General features: G+C 37.4%; 1 protein-coding gene across 1 annotated transcript in view; it reads right to left on the minus strand.

Moving 5' to 3' along the window:
• Positions 1 to 8,097: 8,097 nt before the first annotated feature.
• LOC149289601 (nuclear factor of activated T-cells, cytoplasmic 1-like) overlaps positions 8,098 to 20,711 on the minus strand; it is a 68,760-nt gene continuing 56,146 nt past the window's right edge. The window contains exons 9-10 of the mRNA XM_089490415.1: positions 11,797 to 12,477; positions 8,098 to 8,156 (exon numbers count right to left, since the gene is read on the minus strand). Of these exons, the coding sequence (XP_089346541.1) occupies positions 8,098 to 8,156; positions 11,797 to 12,477 (740 nt within the window). The remainder of the gene's footprint in view (positions 8,157 to 11,796; positions 12,478 to 20,711) is intronic.

A 20,711-nucleotide genomic window follows, 5' to 3' on the forward strand; every position in this document is an offset into this window, starting at 1 on the left:
TCTGGACACGTAAAAAAAAGGACTGGGAGACACCGTTTCCTCCCAGTTGATTTTAGTTCTCCATCTGACACATCATTTAATACAACCAAGCCTTTTTTTATTTTCCGTCTTCAGCCAAAAGGAAATAACTTTTTCTGTGCTGGGAGTCTGGGGTTCCTAAGGAACTATCTCAGCTCCTTAAAGATAATTGAAACCCTTACGCTCTGCTCCTATTCTGAATTTTATTGCTATGTCAACATGAGATTAATTTGTTTGAAAGTTTGGGTTTTTAAACCGGAATGATATACGGTAGTATGCACTTTGCTGGCAATAACTACTGTTGATTAAAAAACTATATAGACAGAGGGGGATATGTTGGATATAAAGGTAGTTGAGAGCCTGATGCTATAAAGCAACGAACCCATTTAAAAGAGGCAAACAGTACGGCTTCCCCCATCCCAGAAGGCTGTAAGGAACGCTTGCTATTGACATCTGTCGCTATAGGATACATTCACCAGCTCTGACAAATCTCATCTGGAGACCGTAATTAAAATGAAAACATCTTAAAATGTAATTTCTCTCTCTTAAACAGTTACAGATGTTAACTAGATCACTATAGTGCAAAAGGCTTCTGGGAGTGTTTCTTTTACTATACGGATGGAGTGAATCATATTCATGCGTACACAGAACAGTTTACTGAGAAGACAATTACATCTGTGTTTGTGTGTATGTGTATATACATACATATATATATATATATATATATATATATATGTATACAGTGTATATATATATATATATATACACTGTATACATATATATATATACACTGTATATATATATATATATATATATATATATACACACACACTGTTTATATATATATATACACACACATGAACACAGAGTCACAGGCTACTTGATTATTAGAAAACCCTTTTGCCATTATGTTCCATGAAAATAGCAAAGTGACGTATAATATATATATATATGTATCATTTAAAGTAACTCTGAACACGGTCTCGGGAGAGTAGATTCATACCCAGGTGGATCTTTAAACCAAAGTCTATACTAATATATATATATATAAAATTATCTTTTGTTTGTATAGCACCAACAATTGATGCAGTGCTTCTTACAATAGATATATTCAAGGGAAATGACAAAACTCGAATTGACAGATTAAGAGAGCACTTCTTTACACTCTAGCATGCACGGATCCGGGAGGCTGCGAGGCCAAGTCCAACACATACCTCCCAATATTTCTAGTTTCAAGAAGAGACGGGGACAAGCTGAAGTAAGGTAAGTTGCGTGTGTGTTAGTGTGTCTAGTTGTGTTAGCATCTGGATGTATGTGTTAGTGTGAATGTCTGGGTACGTTAATGTGAGTGTATGGTTGTGTTAGTGTTGAATGTCTAGTGGTGTTAGTGTGCGTCACTGGATGTGTGTGTTAGTATAAGCGTCAGAGTACGTTAGTATGTATGTTTGGGTGTGTGTGAGTACATGTGTGTTGAGTGTCTGGTTGTGAGTGTCTCTGTGCGTATGTGTTAGTGTGTCTGGTTGTGTTAGTGTGAATGTCCGGTTGTGTTAGTGTTTGAATATGTGTGTTAGTATGAGTGTCGGGGGTTGGCATTACTATGTGTTAGTGTTGTGTGTCTGGATGTGTGAGTTACTGTGAGTATCTAGATGTGTGTGTAAGTGTTACTGTGAGGGCCCCAGCGGAGGCCAGGCTCTAGATCCACATCTGCACTATAGAGTATATATGTGTGTATTTACATTTATTTATACATGTTTGTAGTTTTGCGCGTGCATCTGCTCCTACACCTCCCCAGAACACGTAAATTAGAGTACAATATTACAACATCAAACTATTGCAAATTGTAAATACAAAACTATGCCATTACGTAACCTAGCCTCTGTATTGCGATCACTGTCCCTTATAAATCTGCTTGCGGAATTGAACATAATTTGGCAGTATTAGCTTGTCTTAGTCTCCAAGAATTAAAAAGAATAATAAAACCAAAAAAACTGCAGCTCAAATATGTATAACACTAATAATTAAAAAAAATCACTCTAAGTGCTTTGGATTCCAACATGCATTATACAAAGGGGTTTTCTCAGCTGGCTAAAAGGCTGAACAAGCGCAAGTTTCCCCACTGCACACGTGTCAGTTCCACCTCTGTAGTGCAAGTGAAGTGGAACTTTTTCAGTGAGCCAAGCACTCTGAGCTTTACCGAGACATATCATATAACTCCGGAGTACCATACAGAAGGTGATGGCTTAATGCTCCATCCTGACATCCCCACGCCAGACAGATATGTCTACAAGACCCCCCCCCCCCTTTCCTTTAGCAAGTGGCTTTGATTGGAACCAGAGCTTTGGTAGATCAGGAGAAACGTTCTACTTTTTTTTTTTTTATTATTTCTGTTATTTATTTATTTATTTTTCTATCCACTCACCATTTTCCGGTGCCTACTTCCTGCCATATCTAAAAAAACAGCAGCTGTATGGCTCTGATAGAGAGGAGTCCCAGGGTAATGACTTTTTTTTACAAATGAGGTGGAAAACTACAAATGCGTTCGGGAAAGCAGAATAGGACACTTTAAAGGGGGCGATAACGCGGGCACAACATCAGATCTTCACAACTGAAGCGATGACTCCAATGCCCCCATGATGTCTGCAAACAACAAAACAATCTACAGCGATAGAGACGTGAGAATGATAGCTTAAAATGCATGCAAGGATAATGAGACTTTCTGCGTACAGGTCCTATTGTATTTCATATCAAGTCCAGATTAGAGAAAATCCCATGGTACAAGATAAAAGAAACATATTTTTCAGGCATGTTACAAAAAAACATTTTCACCCCAGTCCTAGGCCGCTGTTAATTCTCCTGGAGATACTTAACGCGGCCCTTCGGTAAACATAGAGCAGTTGTGAAATGTGTCTTACCACATATGTAAAATTATTAATGTCACTTTATTAGGACCAGCTTGACAGCTGTACCAAAAGTAAAACATTAACTGAAAAAGTGTACGGATTTTCCATTAAAAAAAACCTGTTTGGGTTCTGCTTGAATTTTTCTCTGCTTTGTGGGTATAGATGTGCTTGCTGGGGGCTTTTTCTTTGCACCAGAATATTTTGTTAAATATATAAAAAAATCGAACCCCCCCAAATCTAATTCACTCTCACACATTTTAAACAGCAGTGCAAAGCTTTCAAAGGTGAAGAAGCTGATTCACAATTCCCCTGTAACCTCTCTTGTCAGCTCTCCATTTAGTGAATAAACCCTAACAACTCAGCAGGAAGGAAGGCAGCCGTGATGTGAACATCTGGGTGCACTGACCTGGGTCAGGCTCGGCATGCCAAATTTAACCAATTTTATTTTATTCTGTAGTGCAGCCTGGAAATAATAAAGGATTAAATATTTTAGGACATGCTGTGCTGTTTTAACGGAAGCTGGACGGCTGTTGTTAGATACCTGTTGATGATGGCAACTTTAATCCACCAATAACTGGTAGGACACAGTTGCACTTGTCACTAAAAAATGACACGGCATCACAGTGTAGTGAATTTCAACCTATGCATTGTGCTTCCAGATGTATTGATGAAATGCTATTTTACCTTAATGATTTTAGCATAAATCTCTAATCTAATCTCTTGACAGCGCAGAGATAAAAAAATATGGCCTCTGGACAGACCATTTACCCATACACTATATGGACAAAAGTATAGGGACACCTGACATAGACATTAATATGAAATTGGTTCCCCTTTTGCAGCTATAGCAGTTTCCTCTTCAAAGGCTTTCCACAAGATTTTGGAGTGTTTCTGTTGACATTTTTTGTCCATTCATCCAGTAGAGCATTTGTGAGGTCAGGCACTGATGTTGGACAAGAATGCCTGGCTCGCAATCTCCATTCCAGTTCATCACAAAGGTGTTCGATGGGGTTGAGATCAGGGCTCTGTGCGGCCACTCAAGTTCTTCCACAACAAATCCAACCTACTCATCCAACCATGGATCTTGCTTTGTACACCACTATATGGATAAAAGTGTTGACACACCTCATAATTATTGAAATCAGGGTTTGGGCTAGGCCTCGTGCAGGAAAATGCTTCGAACTTTGTGGGAACAGGAAGGGCCCTTTTCTATTCCAGCATGACGGTGCCTCAGTCAATACAGCCACTTCGCAAAGCTCAGATGCAGAACATTGCAAGGTGGCCATATGGGAGCTGCACAGACTTAAAATGATTTTACCACTCCTTGTGCCAGTCAGGTTAGATCTAAAAATCCCCTAAATAGCCAATGATCCGGTCTACCTGCAAAAGTGGGACAATGGAGCAGCTATGCAGGAAAGTGATTGGGACTGTCCTGTGAAAGCCATGACTGCTGAGAGGTATGTCTCTGCCCTACGCTAGTCCTAGACAGTTATGAAGAAATCAGAAAAGTGTCTATTACATGAGGTTTTGTTTTGTTACGCAATATCAGATTTGTCTTTTTGCTGCCACATTGCCAAATATAATTCTTTATTTATTGAGATGTTGTAAGGGTTGTGCTCATTTCCAGACATTACAAAGCCAATGCCTTGCAGATGATGTGATGTTGTGCTCAGCAGGACCTCGTGATTTCATTTCCCATATTTGCTAAACGTATCTAAATATATTAAAAAAAACAGTAGATAACATGTTACTGAGGGCATCACCTTCACTTTAGCTACAGATGGAAACATTTCAAAAAGTATATACAAGATGAATTGTTAAAGACACCTTCTTGGAAATAGTATTGTTTGGCTTACTCAAATGATGTGTGGTGTCTTGTGACATATAACCCACTAGGTTGTCTACCTACAAGACACATTTGAAGGACATACATTGAATATAAATGGTGACTTTAATGCATATGATAGCCAAGTGTGACCTTTAAATTACCCTTTTTGGCATTCCAGTGGAAAGATGGATTTATCAGAATTTTATTTAATTAATTTGTTTTTACTTTACTGCATTTAAGTGCATTTACATTTGGTGAACCTGCTTGGAGCATCAAACTGTCTGAGCATGTGTTTTTTTTTTCTCCTTAATGCTATATGAGCCAGTAAATAGACCACCTCAAAGAATCCCAGCATTTAAAATACTATACACAATATATTTAACATGTTGTTTTTCTTTTCATCTTATATAAATAGTATCAATTAATAATTAGCTCAGTTATTTTGAAGTTGGAGGTTGATCACATGAAATGTTACAACTTCCTTCTTAGGTGTATAGTAGGATTCCAATGGAATCTTCACATAGGGATCACATAAAATTAAGCCAAATTAAAGACATTTATGGCAGGTGCGATAGCTGGGAAATCTAAATTCGAACAATTTATAAACAAAATATTAAAAATAAATAATACTAACACAATGAGTAGATGGTTTCCAGTGCTGGATACTAATATGGATTTTGTGAACATTTCCTCTTTATTGGGAAAGAATGGCACCATAGTAAATTGACACCCTTCTCTTAAAAGAATATCAAAACTACAGGATTAAAATGCATTCTTCAAAAGCGCATCTTTGAATGGATTGACTAGCTTACCTTGTACTCAAAATGTTAAATACAATTTACCGTAAATCTAAATTTTGGCGTTCTACAATCTGTGATTTTTTTAAGGGCTTTAAGCACAAGTGAGGCTCATTGGCATGTCGTATTCAGAGCAAGTTATCCGCCTGCAGATGTGTGATCTCACATGGCCACCTGCCCCTGTCGATTAAGTTGCACAGGCCAATCTCTTTTGCGAGCCTCTGGAGAGCTGTGGAGCATGAGGGCCACAGGTTAAACGGGGAGAGGCAATCATGATATCTTGGCGGTCTGATTTCTTTTAATACTCCCTGCCTTTAAACCCATTAAAGATCTGACCCTAATGAATTATTCTTGCTGTTTATTATTTATTTTTTCAAGCCATCAAATCTAAAACTGCATCTCGAATGTTAACGACTCAGCATGTTTTATCACAGCATGTACTCTTTCAATCATCATTAAAAATGCGGAGGGCCCGGGAATTGGGCATGGAGCCAGATTAGTAAAACTTTCCATGAAGAAACCTCTTTTTCACCCCCAAAGACTTGGTATTAAAAGGAAGTGGAAGGTTCGGTATCCAGACTGAAGGGGACACGTAATTTTGCATGCTAACGGCATGTTGTTTTAATGAGATATTGACTACTGTAAACCCAGCGTGGATGGCCTTTCAAAAGACATATTTGTGTCAGCCCAAAGCTGAACCTAGTAATTGTGATGCCTAAGCACAGCATACAAAAGGATCCTCACTTTACACAAAAGGTATTTAAGTCTTTTGTGTATTACTCAGAACATCATATTCCCCATTTAGAAATCAACCGTTGTCATGCTGCAACACGTACTGACATTTCTATGATGTCACGCTTCTTGGTCTTCCGGCATTTCCATCAACGTCTACCTAAAGCCGGAGCAATCTACATCATTTCAGTTCGATCACAACTCCTATCACTCCTTGACAGACATTCGTTGGCTGTAACTTAAAGGAACTAATTTAAAAAATGTCTTCTTATGAGCGTTGGCACAGAAGTTACCAGGAAATAATTACATTCTGTTATCCTCTTGCCATATGTTTAGATCTCTGAGTGTCTTCTGGGGTTGTATATTTTAGGACCCCTGTAACGTATAATGAAACAACATTAAATATGACTGATTCATACCTCCCAACACTCCCAGTTTTTGTGTCAAACTGTAGCTGTTGGTGACATGGGGAGATTGGGGTGGGTTTTTGTTTTAGGTGGTGTTTTTTGTAGATTAATAAACAACAAGTACAAATGCCGATGCACCTTTTACTGAATGTTATACCAAAATATATAAGAGTGCACTAAATGCAGCATGCTGACACACTTGCAGTATACTTGCTTTTTTATGTCATATTTTTTCATGTTAAATGCTACAGAAGTCCATGTTGCATAAACTCCAGTATTTTTTATTGCATGTAGATTGGTGTCGGCATTTTTTAGTTATTGGAGTCAGAAAACAAGTCTCATTCCCCCCTCCCCCCGGCTGCCTCTGATGAAAGAAGGAGGGTATTTAAGTACACTTCCTGTGCGTGCTTGGTGGCATTCCCCTTGAACTCAATAGGAACTGAGACTATTGTGCATTACTGGGATTGGCCTATTTTCATTGCAAAGCTGTAATAGTGCTGATAAAGTGTACAGCCGCTCTTGTGCACCAAAAAGCCCTGTATGCACTGTAATGGATATGTTTTGGTTTTTTTTTAAGATGATCCATATCATACAGACAATGCCATAATAAAGCTTGTACCGAGGATGATGCGTACTGATGATGCAGTTAGTTACTTGGTAATAATGGCTGACCATACCTGATTGGCAATAATAGCAGGTCACGTGGTCAAAGAAGAACTACAAAAGTCTACCTCATGGTCAGTAGGGGCATTTCCAAGCTGTTATCTGATTTAGTCAGGAATACTCCACGAGTCTATAAAAAAGATCCAGACTTCTTGCAGATGCCAAGGGCCAAGATGGCTGCAGAGTCTCCTGGGACCCAAAGGTGCATTTATGGCAACTGTATGTCTGTTAAGGTCCTGAGTAGGTTGGATTTCTAATGTATGTCTTCGTATTTATTGTGTCTGGGTAAACTGTAATTACCTTTTCTAGATATATTGCTTTAATATTTAAGGTAAAATATATCACTCTATGTTACATCTGTCTGCGTATTTTGTTATTCATATATTTGACCAATACACTTTTTAAAATAATATTATCTTAGAGGCACGATTAGTTCTGCTGCAATTAAAACAAAATGGCCTAGTCGGCAGGATTAGTTGTCTGCGATTCACAACATGTGCTTTAAGACCTAGGAGGTCCCTGCACTATATGGGCCTATATTTGCTGTATCACCAACCTACACTGCATTACAATAGATATAAGGGTACAAACTTTACTACAGAATGAATTAATCATTGGAGTGTAGGCCATGACAAAGAAAGGAGGGTATAGAAAGTGCATGAATCTGATGATGAGGGACGCCACTCAAGCCCATTGTAATATTACAAGGAACGTCTAAATATTCAGCTAAGCAAGAGAAAGGGCAAGACCTATTAACGACCAGCACGTAATACAATATGTACAGCAAATACGCTTCTGTTTCTTGACTTCTCTGAAGAAAAAGTACAACCCCAGGAGAAATGTAAGTTCATGGACGTTTAGGTGATGCAGACGGTCCTAATTATTTGAGCATTCACTTTGAATTTTCTGTGACCTTTTATGATTAACACAAGCCAGACGTACCTGACATTCCTCCTGTCCTGGTTCAAGCTAATGACTGGCTGTCATCTCTTACCTGGTATGAAGTTACAAAAAGCTCCTGTTTGTCTACAATGACATATTTCTTCTAGGCTCGGCTACTCACATCAAATAGCTATAAAGCTCTCAGATTGAATGCACACAATCTCTCGCATCACCCCGCTGAGCTTCAGTCTGTACAATCTCACCAGTCTAATGATTGAACCATCCCATGGGCATATGAAAGATGAGCTACTGTTTACACGTACACACTTCTTGACCTCCTTCACTCGGAGAGCCCCAGACACACTATTATCTCCTGCTCCAAAACAGCTACATTTATCAAGATCCTAGGATATGAAAGAATGTGTAGGTCATATAGGTTCAATGCATAAAATATAACGGTAGAGTGTGTGTTGCATTTATTTCCTATGATTATTAGTTGTAAAAAGAGGAAAAAGTCACTTTTTAAAGAGGGGATACAGGCATGTTCATGTAAGACAAACTGATTAACAAAGCCAGATCAGTAGTCAATGCAATCTGGCAGTTTGCAATAAGTTTCCCACTAACTAACCATCATATATTGACAGACTTAGTAGACAAGCAGCTTCCCCTCCGAGCGCCTGTATTTGAGGACAGTTGCTTTTTCTAACCCAAATCCATCTCTCTCTCTTTCTTCCTGCCCTCAGTTCATATCTCATAATATTTCCAGGGTATGAGTACATCACAAGGTTCTATAGCCCTAAATATCACAGTGAAGAGTATAGAAACATAAAATGTATTGGTTTTGAAATTAAATTGAGCAAATAAAATGCTTTACTCTGCCAACTTAATAGCTATCAATAGCCCACAAAGTCACAAAAAAAAGAATTTAAATTAAAGATATTCTAATTAAAGTAATAAAGAGAAATAACTCGATCCTATCCCCTACAGAGGATAGAAATAAGAGCAAGCAAGTAAACCTATGGTGAATGACATGCGATTTTCAATCATAGAGCAATTGTTTTATTTGATGCATGGCGATGCTACGATTTTGAGTTGCTCCATGGAAATACACGGCAAGAGGTGTTTAAAACGAGGTGAAATTAAATCATTTCAAAAACCAAAGCGTGCAACCCAATTATTTTTACGTTATTAGCATGCAGAATCGTTACTAGCAGGTCAGGTCACGGGAAATGTACCAAAGTTAAATATTAATATAACTTTTGGAGGTTAAAAGAATGCTCATTCACATGACACAGAAGAACCTGCAATGAACTAACATCCCTTATTCACGCACTAGTTTCTACATCCAGCCCACAGCGCTTAGCTACAAGCTGTTATATATTAGCAAAATTCATTAGCAAGAGCTACAAAATCATATTCCAAGTTGGAATAAAGAATTAGAATGAGTCTGACTTTTTTTTATTGAACTTTGCAGCTGAAGTAATAAGGAAATGTGTTTTTGTCTGGATAGTAAAAAGCTTCCCTTGTTACTCAGACACAGAGCTAATCATTTTTTTTTTTAAATCAGCCAGAATCGTGCTGGTTTAAATGTATGCTTAACAATGTCTTATGAAAGACACAATGAACCCTGTTTTATTTTATATTTTCCCTGAAAGACAATCACATTCAGATGTGGCTTGGCACCAATTAGTTAAAGCAGACAAGTCCAGAGCATATCTGTTTTCATATAGTCTGTAACATGCAACAGTAAATTATAATCCCGTTAAAACAAAAAACTGCTTGTGTATCACGGTAATGCAAAAGTTCAGAGCACTTTGGGGATACTCAAAATAATGAGAGTTAAATCACAGTGCCGTGAGGTCACATAATCACATTTCATATTAACCTTTCAAAACATCCTAATAAATCTTTTTGAAGCAAACTGTGTTCAGTACAGAATTGACAATTTTCATTTGCATGAAATAGGGTTTTATGTGGGTTTTGATGTAGCTACTGAAAGGCACAAAGTCAAGTTTTCATGGATATTTTAAATATACTTCCCACCCAAAAAAATAAATAACAAAAATTTTTTTCCATAAAATATTTTAGTCACTTCTGTAAAATATCAGTGTTCGGTGTTGCTTAGTGTTTTTAGGTTATAAGCTATATCGATCGAGGAATTCACCGGACTCATAATGGTTAAACCTTAACAAAGCCAGGTTGGATGAGAATAGAGGCTGATGGAGCTGGATGCCCATGTCTCCTTAATAGGCCCATCAGCCCTACAAGCAGCCGCAAATAAAATGTTATCAAATCATTTATAGTTGTAAGATCGATGGGTTGGTTGTCAAGGGGTGCTGTTGGAGGAGAGGTGGTTTGGTGGGCATAGAGTTCTACCTGGACCCCATTAATTGCTGTACAAGTGAGGCTGACCAAGTGTGTGTGTATACATACATATATATATATATATATATATATATATATATATATATATATAGTTCCATGTGCCACTCGACTAATTATTACTACTTTTTTAAGTCGTTTTAACATTTCCTCTTTACATAATACCATGATAGGGCTTATCCAGCTCCATGAATCCATGAAAAAATGACACTATGTTAATAACGGAAGGCATGAAACTCCAGAAGCTGTACAAACTCTTTTAGGGGAGCAAACACTGCCAGTTATAGAGTCCTGCACTAAACTAGAGCGTGGAGTACAATTTGGACGTAGGGAACTCGTTTTCTTCTCTGGATTATAAAATATGCCTCCATATATGTGGGCTATATCAAATGCTATATGATTGTTTTTGTTCGTTTATATCCAAATCAGAAGTTTGTGTGTCTCTTGCATAGTTGCCATTTTTACAATGATCTGTTGAAAGACACGAGGAAGCTGATCGTTACTCCCTCAAAACAAATTTTCACCTCTGTTCTATTGTTATGGATGTTAACCTTCTTTGGTCTTTAAGAGCAGACAATTGAACTAGCGCTATTGTTTGACCAAATGAGCATAGCTTTTAAATAGGAAAACAAATTCAGGATATTTTTTCAAATATGTTTGTCACCCTTGTATTTTAAATAGGACAAGAAAAATCTGGATTTTCTGAAAAAAATAATGACAAAATACATTGGTTTTGTATGGATTCATGACTACAGACAAAGAAAAATTATGAATACTGTAATGCCATCATTTCACATTTTTTTTTGTTTTGTTTTGCTAGACTGCTCCAGCAGAACTCACCGTACCGGAGAATTAAACTATTGTCCTTCTACACAGACGTTATCAGATCACCTGCATGAGCTAACAGCATATGGTTGCAATTACTTCTGTGTAGCAATTGGTGGTTAAGCTACCTCTGTGGTTACGAATGGCACTTAATGCTTAATATACACAGTATGAGAAATGCTACATTGGGAACAGTTTCAATTCCCCCTTCTTACTTTTATTAATTCTAAATGGACATATTTCGGCACCGTCTCCCTGTGCTGTTAATTTATGAGTGCTCCTGAAAGCATCTGGTTAATAAAGAACTTACTGATACAGCAAATATAGTGGAATGAATGCCTCAACAGCTGTGGAACACTTACCATCATCCAAGTACAACTGATCCAATTCCTCGGGTTCACGCTTGATCGTTACAGGAATAGGGGCCAAATTATGATTACTGTCCTCATGCAACTCTGGCAGTGACAGTGGTTGATTGGTTGGAGACTCATTTCTCTGAACCTTCTGCTGTTGGTGCTGCGGTTGGCCCATTACTGATGAGTGGGTTGGACTGCACGGCTGCAAATAGGATGGCTCTTGGGTAATAGATGGAACTGGAGAAGAGGGACTGTTGGGATAGACTGTTTGTTGATAACCAAGGGGACAGCTACTGCTCTGATGGAGACTCACCTGCTGCTGCAGCATGATGTGGGAGGATTGGTCAGGTGAACTTGGGTGCACAACTATAGACCGTGGCACTTCCTGTATGGTGGGAACACCTCCAAGGGGCTGCTGAATTCCCAGCTGAGTGTGACCAGAGCATTTGTTGTATGCAGAAGTTGAAAGGTCATGAAGCTTGGGGCTTGAGTTTGGAGATGATGACATCACAGTGTTTCTTTGCTGACAGGATGTGAAGCCAGGAACAAGGCACGAACCAGGATCAGGGGGCATCATGATCTGTTGGCTGTAGTATGGCTTTGAGAGTTGAGTTAATCCTTGGTTCATTGGGCCACAGGTTTGAGCTGACTCATAGTCATCAGCAGGCTCTGTTTTTATAATTGGAACTGTTAGAAGAGAAGAAAAAAATTAAATAAACACAAGTTGCATTTTGGTAAGATCAAGTTGGCTTGTGGCTAGGATACCCCTTGCAAAACAAACAACGTCTTGAATAAGGCTCTGTGTGTCTTTTGCCTCATTCTCCCACCCAATAAAAAAACCTATGAGTCATCAGGCATAAGAAAGTTACAGCTGCTTCTAATATTCAGAAGAACTATTTTCTTTGGAATCTGCTCCAGCTCTAATGTGCTATAAAAATCTATTTGCAAATAACCATGTTGCTGAAGAAGCTTTGGACCCAAGGGCTCCATGGATTTGCAATAATCAAAGCAAAAAATTTAACTTGGATATACTATTGCCTTTCCTTCTGCTACTGATGGTCTATTTGATAAATGCATGCACATTTGGTAAAACTGTAGTCAGACTAAACAGATTCAACTCAATCAAGACATAAATATACACACACACACACACACACATGTAAATACAGTTGTGGTTTATGATGTCATGAGCAACCGGGATAATTATAAATGATATAGCATCCCATGCTGGTGAATGGGTTCAGCTGATGAGTTTTCCAGCTACTGGGGGCTACAGTGTGTCCATAACAAGATATGATATGTGAATGCAAAAGGTCATGTCTAGTGTCAGTGCTGAAATTAAACATGTTCCAGTTTACAAATTTGTTCCCTTACTCTGGCCCCTTCCTCACTACTGAGAGGCTGCGAGATGAAATGTTACCACTGATTAAATAATCCATCGAATGACCCAGAAAATAAGTCGAAAAGTTACCTATAAGGAAAGGTTTGTTTTTAATGTTAGATGTTATGGAATAAGTAAATTACACCCTCCACATAAAACGATATACTCAGTTAAGGCTCTAATCTTGATTTCAATCACTGCTGCTACTATAAATTAAAACTGTGCAATGTGTTAATTTCTATATAACATATTAAAAAAAAATATTGCTAAATTAGTCGAAGGAAGGATGAATATGTTAATACTGAAAATAAATTCAAAAACGGCACAATATTAATTTGCATCCGTTCTTTTGGCTATTCGGAGCTGTATGCCTGGCAAGTGTCGAAATGGAGTACACTCTTGGCTTGGAAAGTAAAGAACTGAAAAAATACTTTGTAATGATATATAAGGGAATGGTACCAACAATTTTGTAATGATAGCAAAACAAATGAAACCCAATTCCGAGTTCAAGGAATAGCTTGTTGGTTAAGGGATGTCAGTTCTAGTTACATTGATCTCTCCAACATTTCTACACCTCTGTGATTGTGGGCGCAAGAAAGACAAGGAAGGTCAGGCGAGGGTGAAAGGGCAGAGTTGAGACACTGTGTTAAAAGAGTATTACTAGGCAAAGGTTACCCTGTTAAAAGAGACGTTCCACTTAGAGGTCATATACATTTACATAGGGGGAAGAAGTGAAAGGGACTAAATGGAAATGCTGTGCAAGCCATTACCCATTTATCAGATTACATAATGTGAGTTAGAGTCACGGTGTTACAGGAACTGTCCCAATGTTTTAGGCTATGTTGTTCTATGGTAATCATTGGCATGACAGTGATTGATTGAAGGAAGGACCAATGTAGACATTTGACTAACCCCTGCACCCAGAAAAAAACAGAGTCAGAAGAAAAAATCTCCATTCCTCTAAATATAATATGGATTATTCCAGTGCCTTAGTTCCATATGTTTGTGTTATATAAAATTGCCGCAGTTGTGGTATTTCCTTGCCAGATTTTTCAACAGAGGAAGTTGGGGTTTGACGCATTGGGTCTGGTTATAGAGTATGCAGAAGAGCTGTAGTTTCATGTCCCTATGCATTATGAAGGGTTATCTTATTATAAAGAGCCAACCTTCATTGGTTGTTAAAATAATGCTTTGCACAGAGTTATCCAAGCTATTCTTGGAGCAGATACTCAGTGTGGTTGGATCTTCATAATGCAAAAGAGATTAAACTCCAGCTCTTCTGCAAACACTCCCTTTAATGAATAAACCCCTGAAAGATGAGGCTACAATAAGCAGGGTGGATAGCCTACATGGTATATATGGAACGGCTAAAGTGATCACCATATTGCATAGTGTATTTTGAGGGTTATTCCTTTTTATTTTCTCTGGTGCGTACACAGACTGTATAATAGTTGCAACAATTTTGTTAAAACTATCATTTGGTTAAACCCCATATTCCTTCTGGTCGGACCAATGCCTCTGCTTTCTAATCTAGCAAATTTAACTAAAGACTGGTACGATAACAATAGGATGGAAAAACGCAGAACTGCTCTAATAAGTGAAATATTGGCAACAATTTATTAATCCATATTAAGAGATACATTAAAAAGTCAATAATAATACATATGCACATACATATACAAATAGTTGATCTGCTTTGCATTATAACACTTTACACAAAATGAAAATAGAACCATATTTAGAATGATGAGTTTAGCTTGTTAACTTATTATTTTTTATTATTATCCTTTATTTATTAAGCACTAACACATTATGCAGCACTGTATAGCAAAGATGGGGTGTTTAACAAATACATACAGATACAATTACACATGCAAATACAGCTGATGACCTTGCCCATGAGGCTGTCATCCAGCCTTATGGGACTCATACAAAGTTCCTGGCAAAAAAAGTTGGTGTTTAAAGGGTCCCACTTGTGAGCTTGGAATCCAAACAAAATATGGTAAATTTGGACAAAAGGAGTGGTAACTTCTTTAGGCGTAATTAGGGGTAAGTGGTTGCAGGATGCCAAAAAGAATGAATAAATCAAATGAACAGATGGGTGGGTGGAAACAACAACCAACCAACACAACTTAAGCAAATTAAGTGGTAGTGTATGTATGTGTCCTGCCATTTTGAGCCTTTAAGATTTTATCTGTTGGTAGATGGTGGTGAGGCCAGACACAGGACATATTGCCATATGATGTCATATGCCTTAAACCCATCTGGCACTCAGCCTTTCTCTACTTAACTATTGCATGTATAATTTGGAACATTCCCTGATCTGTGTTGGAAATAGTATGATTGTAATAAAAAACGAGCATTGGAAAAACCAAAAGAGACAAATGCAAAGAATAGAACTATTTCTCCTTACCTTTAATTTGTCAGCATTTAAAGATGAAAAAAGTTGTAAAAAATGCTTCACCAGTCCTAGCAAGTGAGAAACCTATAAACTTTACCCCCTTGAGATTATGATGTCACCGCACAAGACCAGACTGGGCCACAGTGAATGAAGCAAAGCATACGTGAAATAATTTGTTTTGATTTTTTTTTTTTTAGATAGAACGTCTAGGGTTATATAGAACAAATAAATAAAATGTTAAACATGTTTTATGGTGATCTAGAATTTAACACTATGCCATCCAACATCACTTTGCAGTGAAGCGATATTATGGACTTTCCAATAATAATAATCTCATTTTTGATTATAAGAGAATTCACATTTCTGACATTTTACACTGATCAAAAAGTGGGTTTCTTTTTACCCTCAGTGCCTTCAATTATTCATATTATATCATATCTAACCTCTAGAGATAGAGGACATTAAAGCCATCAACCTTTCTGATATTTCACCAAGAACTGAAAGGAAGTATTAATGAAAGACACTGGTAACTAGTTACATGTATACATAATTGAGCAGAACTGCATTAAAAAACCATCACAGTTTCACCACATCCACTTCAATTACATTTAGCTAAGTACTTTAGTTAATCAGGATTAGGCATTTTTAAATTATGTCGTGATTCAGTCTGCTTTAGATCATCTAAGATACCAGTAATTACGAGTCTATGTAGAATCCTGTCTACAATATACATGTAATATATCAGAGACCACATAGTTCATTATTCAATTCATACACAATGGTCCAGTTACCAGTTTTACTACATAATGTCAGTACTAGACTGAAGCAGGAGTAACATAAAATTTTGTAACATTCCAATCTTCATTTTTCGAGTAGTAGAAATAAAAAAGGCAACCTTTCTATGGAGAAAACTTAGTTATTCTATATTGCAGATGTCTTAATGTTTTAAACAAACACTGTCCTTCATTATTGGGAAACTGATAGTGTTTGAAAACATTGTTACACTTAATACAGTCATTATTATGAAATAATATATGTTTTACATTTATTTTCACATGTAAACTGTCAATATGGATATCTTATGCTGAAGAATACACATAACTGGGAATGTTCCAGTAGACGGGTATTGCAGTGAATTACACCTTTCTTTGGTTTCTGTGGCTTGGCGGCTACTCCCAACCAAGTCTCCATATCTTTCACAGCTCACTCAGGATAAGCACTGCCCTACGAACGGTTAGTCACATCTCCTTGGCCTGGTATGGCCAGGGGGGGTAACCTTGCAGAGGGCAGGGCTAATCCCGAGGAAGGAGGAAACCTCCGGGCCAGGATACTTGGTAAGGTGCCAACAGTCTTGGTATTTTCTATAGAGCTCTGTGGATGTCCCGGTTTTAAGTAAATATGGTCTGCTGCACCCAAGTTCAACATTCGTTAGCCTCTTGGGAAATAATATGCAAGGGTTATATAATGTTGATGTCATGTTTCATGGTGTGTAAAAGTGTAAATGTAAACATTGGTCCTTTCTTAAACCTGACCTTGGCTTGGCAGATGTGGAGGAAAAGACAGAGTAATCAGTGTTTCGCAAAGCTACAAATCTACAAAATTTTGCTCTCAACCTTCACTTAATTCTGTGCCCTGGTGCAACACATATTGAGTTGGATTCAGATCTAAATCTATCACAAGCCTGAGATGTTATTGAATCTGTTATCTGTTATCGAATCTGGGCTAATACTGGTCTATCTGCTTTTCATGCCATTGTCTTCCATTGGAATCTATGCTGTCAGAGAATCTAGCCTAGTCATAAACTGTATATATAATTGTTCCTGGTTGTTTCCAAAGGTTTCCAGAACACAAGATCTCCCAGCAGATACCATAAGTTCCAAAGTCCTAAGATTTAAAAGCAATACATGTTTACTTGCTGATTTAATAAATTTTACTCTATTCATTATATAAAGGCAAATCCTGTCATTTAGAGCAATGCTTAGTATAGGCTAATACATTGAACTACAAGTGAGGTTTTCAATAAGGGTACAGTATATCTGGTTTTCATGTGAATATGCAAGGTACTCATGATGATTGCATGAAAGTGCCATGAATTATCCCTATTCTGCTGTTTAACCTTTTATTGCAAAGTACAGATTACGGTTTAACGTGACACATCATCAAGGGCAAGTTAGATCCAGCTATTAAATAACAGCAGATCCTATACAAGAATAATATGCGCACCCCAAGTGGCATGAAGTGCTAGAACAAACGCTATTCGACCCTATTTGCTGATGAATAAATATTCTAAGAATATTCTACTATTACAAAAACACTTAATCCCTACCAAAATAACTGGATGTATCTGGTGCTAAAGTAAGCTATGTTTAGTAGAGGTTGGTAGAATATCCATCTTGAAACATATTGTTCCTCGACATCAAAAAAGCAGCAAAAGTTCAACTGAATGCTTATATGTGATATAGTGATAAACACAATGGAAATAAATATAATGGAAATGCATGGAAATCAATCCATGTGTTTTTTACATCTGTTATAAAGATCATGATTTACCCTGCAACTCATGGCTCCTGTGGTGCTCAGATATAAACATCTCCATTTGCGTACTACTTATATCACTTACATTACATAAAATATTATGGATTACCGGCCCCAAAATTATTTGTTTAGCACAAGAGTCTGATAACCACATCTATATCCTGCTATTGTATTTCATATATATTTTCAATTAAATTACAATTCAAAATGCAGACGTCATCCTATTAGGTGTCCCAATTTCTGTCATTTTTGATTAATAATATGTGCTCGCAAGAGACCACATATTGATTTTAAATTAAGTCTGCTTTAAGATCTCTTGGTTCTCCAGAAGTGTATCCTGTGAAGAATGTCAAGTTAATCAGAGAAAGCAATGTTGGACTTTTGTTTAGCTTACAGCATAAGGACCTTAATAATAATAACATTTTTTGAGAAAAATGAAACTTTTTACTATGATGAACTGTGGATGGGTTATCTCTAGGGCTGTGTTTAATGCTAATGGGTGTTCGAGAACTTACATTAATAAATGCAAAAAAGACCTAAAATAACTGTTCCTTTAAATGCTACTGCCTATCCCCTAAAAAAGCATGATTGCCAGAAGATGTTTTCGACTTCTCGAACAAGCGCGAGCCAACGCACAGTAAGGCACCTGAATTCTCATTCATTTATATAAAATAAATTCAATAAATGGTAGGACCGTTAGTCAGACTCAAATTCTCAGCTGGGACAGCCAACAAATGAGGGTGTGGGCCTGAAATGTCAATGTACAAAGAACCTATTCAGAAAGCTCTCCCTGCCCATGACTTCAAGGAATCAACATTTTAGGTTAATGTGGAAGTTTACTGAAACACAGAAACATAAAAGTTATTGCAGTTCGGTAAAGAAAGTGCTGCAGGTGTTACCTGTTTATTGCTGCCAGCTTAAAATATTAATAGCTTCTCAGCTCTATTACATCAGGTAGGTTTTTATTTGGTTTTTAAAGCCCTTTGCCGTTAATACATCACGCAGCATGGGATTTTAAACGGGGCCATGTTAAAACCTTTCTGAGGTAAAATGGCCTATTAAACTCTCCTCACATCCCAAATAAGGTACGCTAAAGTGTCAGGAAGTAAGTGATTTATGGGAAACGCTACGAGTGGGAGATAAATAGGTAACCAGCCGTCTGCTCAACATCATACTGGAATTGTGCTAAATGCCATAATTTCACTTAATTACTTTCTGGTCTTTATGGGAGTATTCGGTGCGTGTTTTCTTAATGCTGATTCATGGGGTAATTCAGCTTAGTTCTGAGATGGAATAGTTGCAGGTTAGCTCGGACAAGGTATGTATTCTGAGGATGCTTCTGAAACGTCCTACAGTATATGTCAAGTAAGACTCATGAGCACCCAGAAGCCTTTTGACTGTACATCACAATTTCCTTCAGCGATGTGTACTTAAAGAACATACTTTCCCTTTATAAAATATCCATTGTACAGGGTAGCACCGGTCACCTATAAAAAGCAGTGACATGGTGTTCGTTCCAAACTGTCATCCTTGTCTGCGTCGAGGAACAAACGTGTAGCGACAGGTCTCAAGTTACTAAAATTACCTGCACTAGGCAACTATTATACAATGTCATGTATAATTAATTAAGTACCAAAGCTTTTTTTAGACCAAAATACAAAGAGGAATATGTTATGCTTTCCAATTAAACAGTGAGAAGGTTAATGTGTTTGAACATCTCACATATAACCCACAAAACAATAAATAAATATATGCAGGCCAAAACATCAATATGCAGTTTCCAAAACCACAGAAGTCTGGTTATGTTGCTCTGTATTTGCTAATGAGCCAAAGCCCATGCAAATTAACATGTCCAATAATGGCTCAACAAAGAATTTGATCAATTTATTTTAGGGGAAAAAGGATTACAAAGTTGTTACGCTTACAGCACCCTGTTTTTTTACATCCAAAATGCCCACAGGTTTCATAAACCTAATGCTTCTCGGTGATATGTGGCTATTCACAATAGAGTACACGCTAACACTAGCATAACTTTTGTACAATAGTCATATATGTTCTCTTTCACACACTCCTCATTTCTACTCCATAGTTAACATACTTCAGACCTGTGATGCCTTTCTTGTGCATGATGTAGATTTGCCTCAGAGAACTGACTTTTGTATTCTCCTTTTGCAATTTTATCCTTGTGAAGCACAGCGTTGGAGTCCCTACCAGAATGTCAATGAATGGCTAAATTCATCTCGGTGAATGCATGTGGCTGAATGCGCAAGCAATTTAGAAATGGTTAAGGTGGTGTAGTAATCACTGTGACGGGAGTGGCAAATTGAAGGTATTAGTTGGATAATTTGAGAATTTGACAAGGTGAGCAATTAGGTGACTACATTTTTCATAATACAGCTTCAGATACCTAAGCTAAGGTGCTCATTCCCGCTCTAAGATCTAAATGAAACATTTAAAAAAGTGGTCTACAGAATAAAAATGTATTAAGTGGAAAGTGGTCTTAAACATTGTGTAATAACCTACTAATATTTATATACAACCTAAATGGAAATCTTTCAATCAAAATAAGAATAACATTTTGTCCTTTCAAATCTATTGTACTGG

Source organism: Sceloporus occidentalis, unplaced genomic scaffold, assembly GCF_023333645.1.
Source record: "Sceloporus occidentalis isolate IW3139 unplaced genomic scaffold, rSceOcc1.0.p SCAF_44, whole genome shotgun sequence".
Taxonomy (NCBI): Eukaryota; Metazoa; Chordata; class Lepidosauria; order Squamata; family Phrynosomatidae; genus Sceloporus; species Sceloporus occidentalis.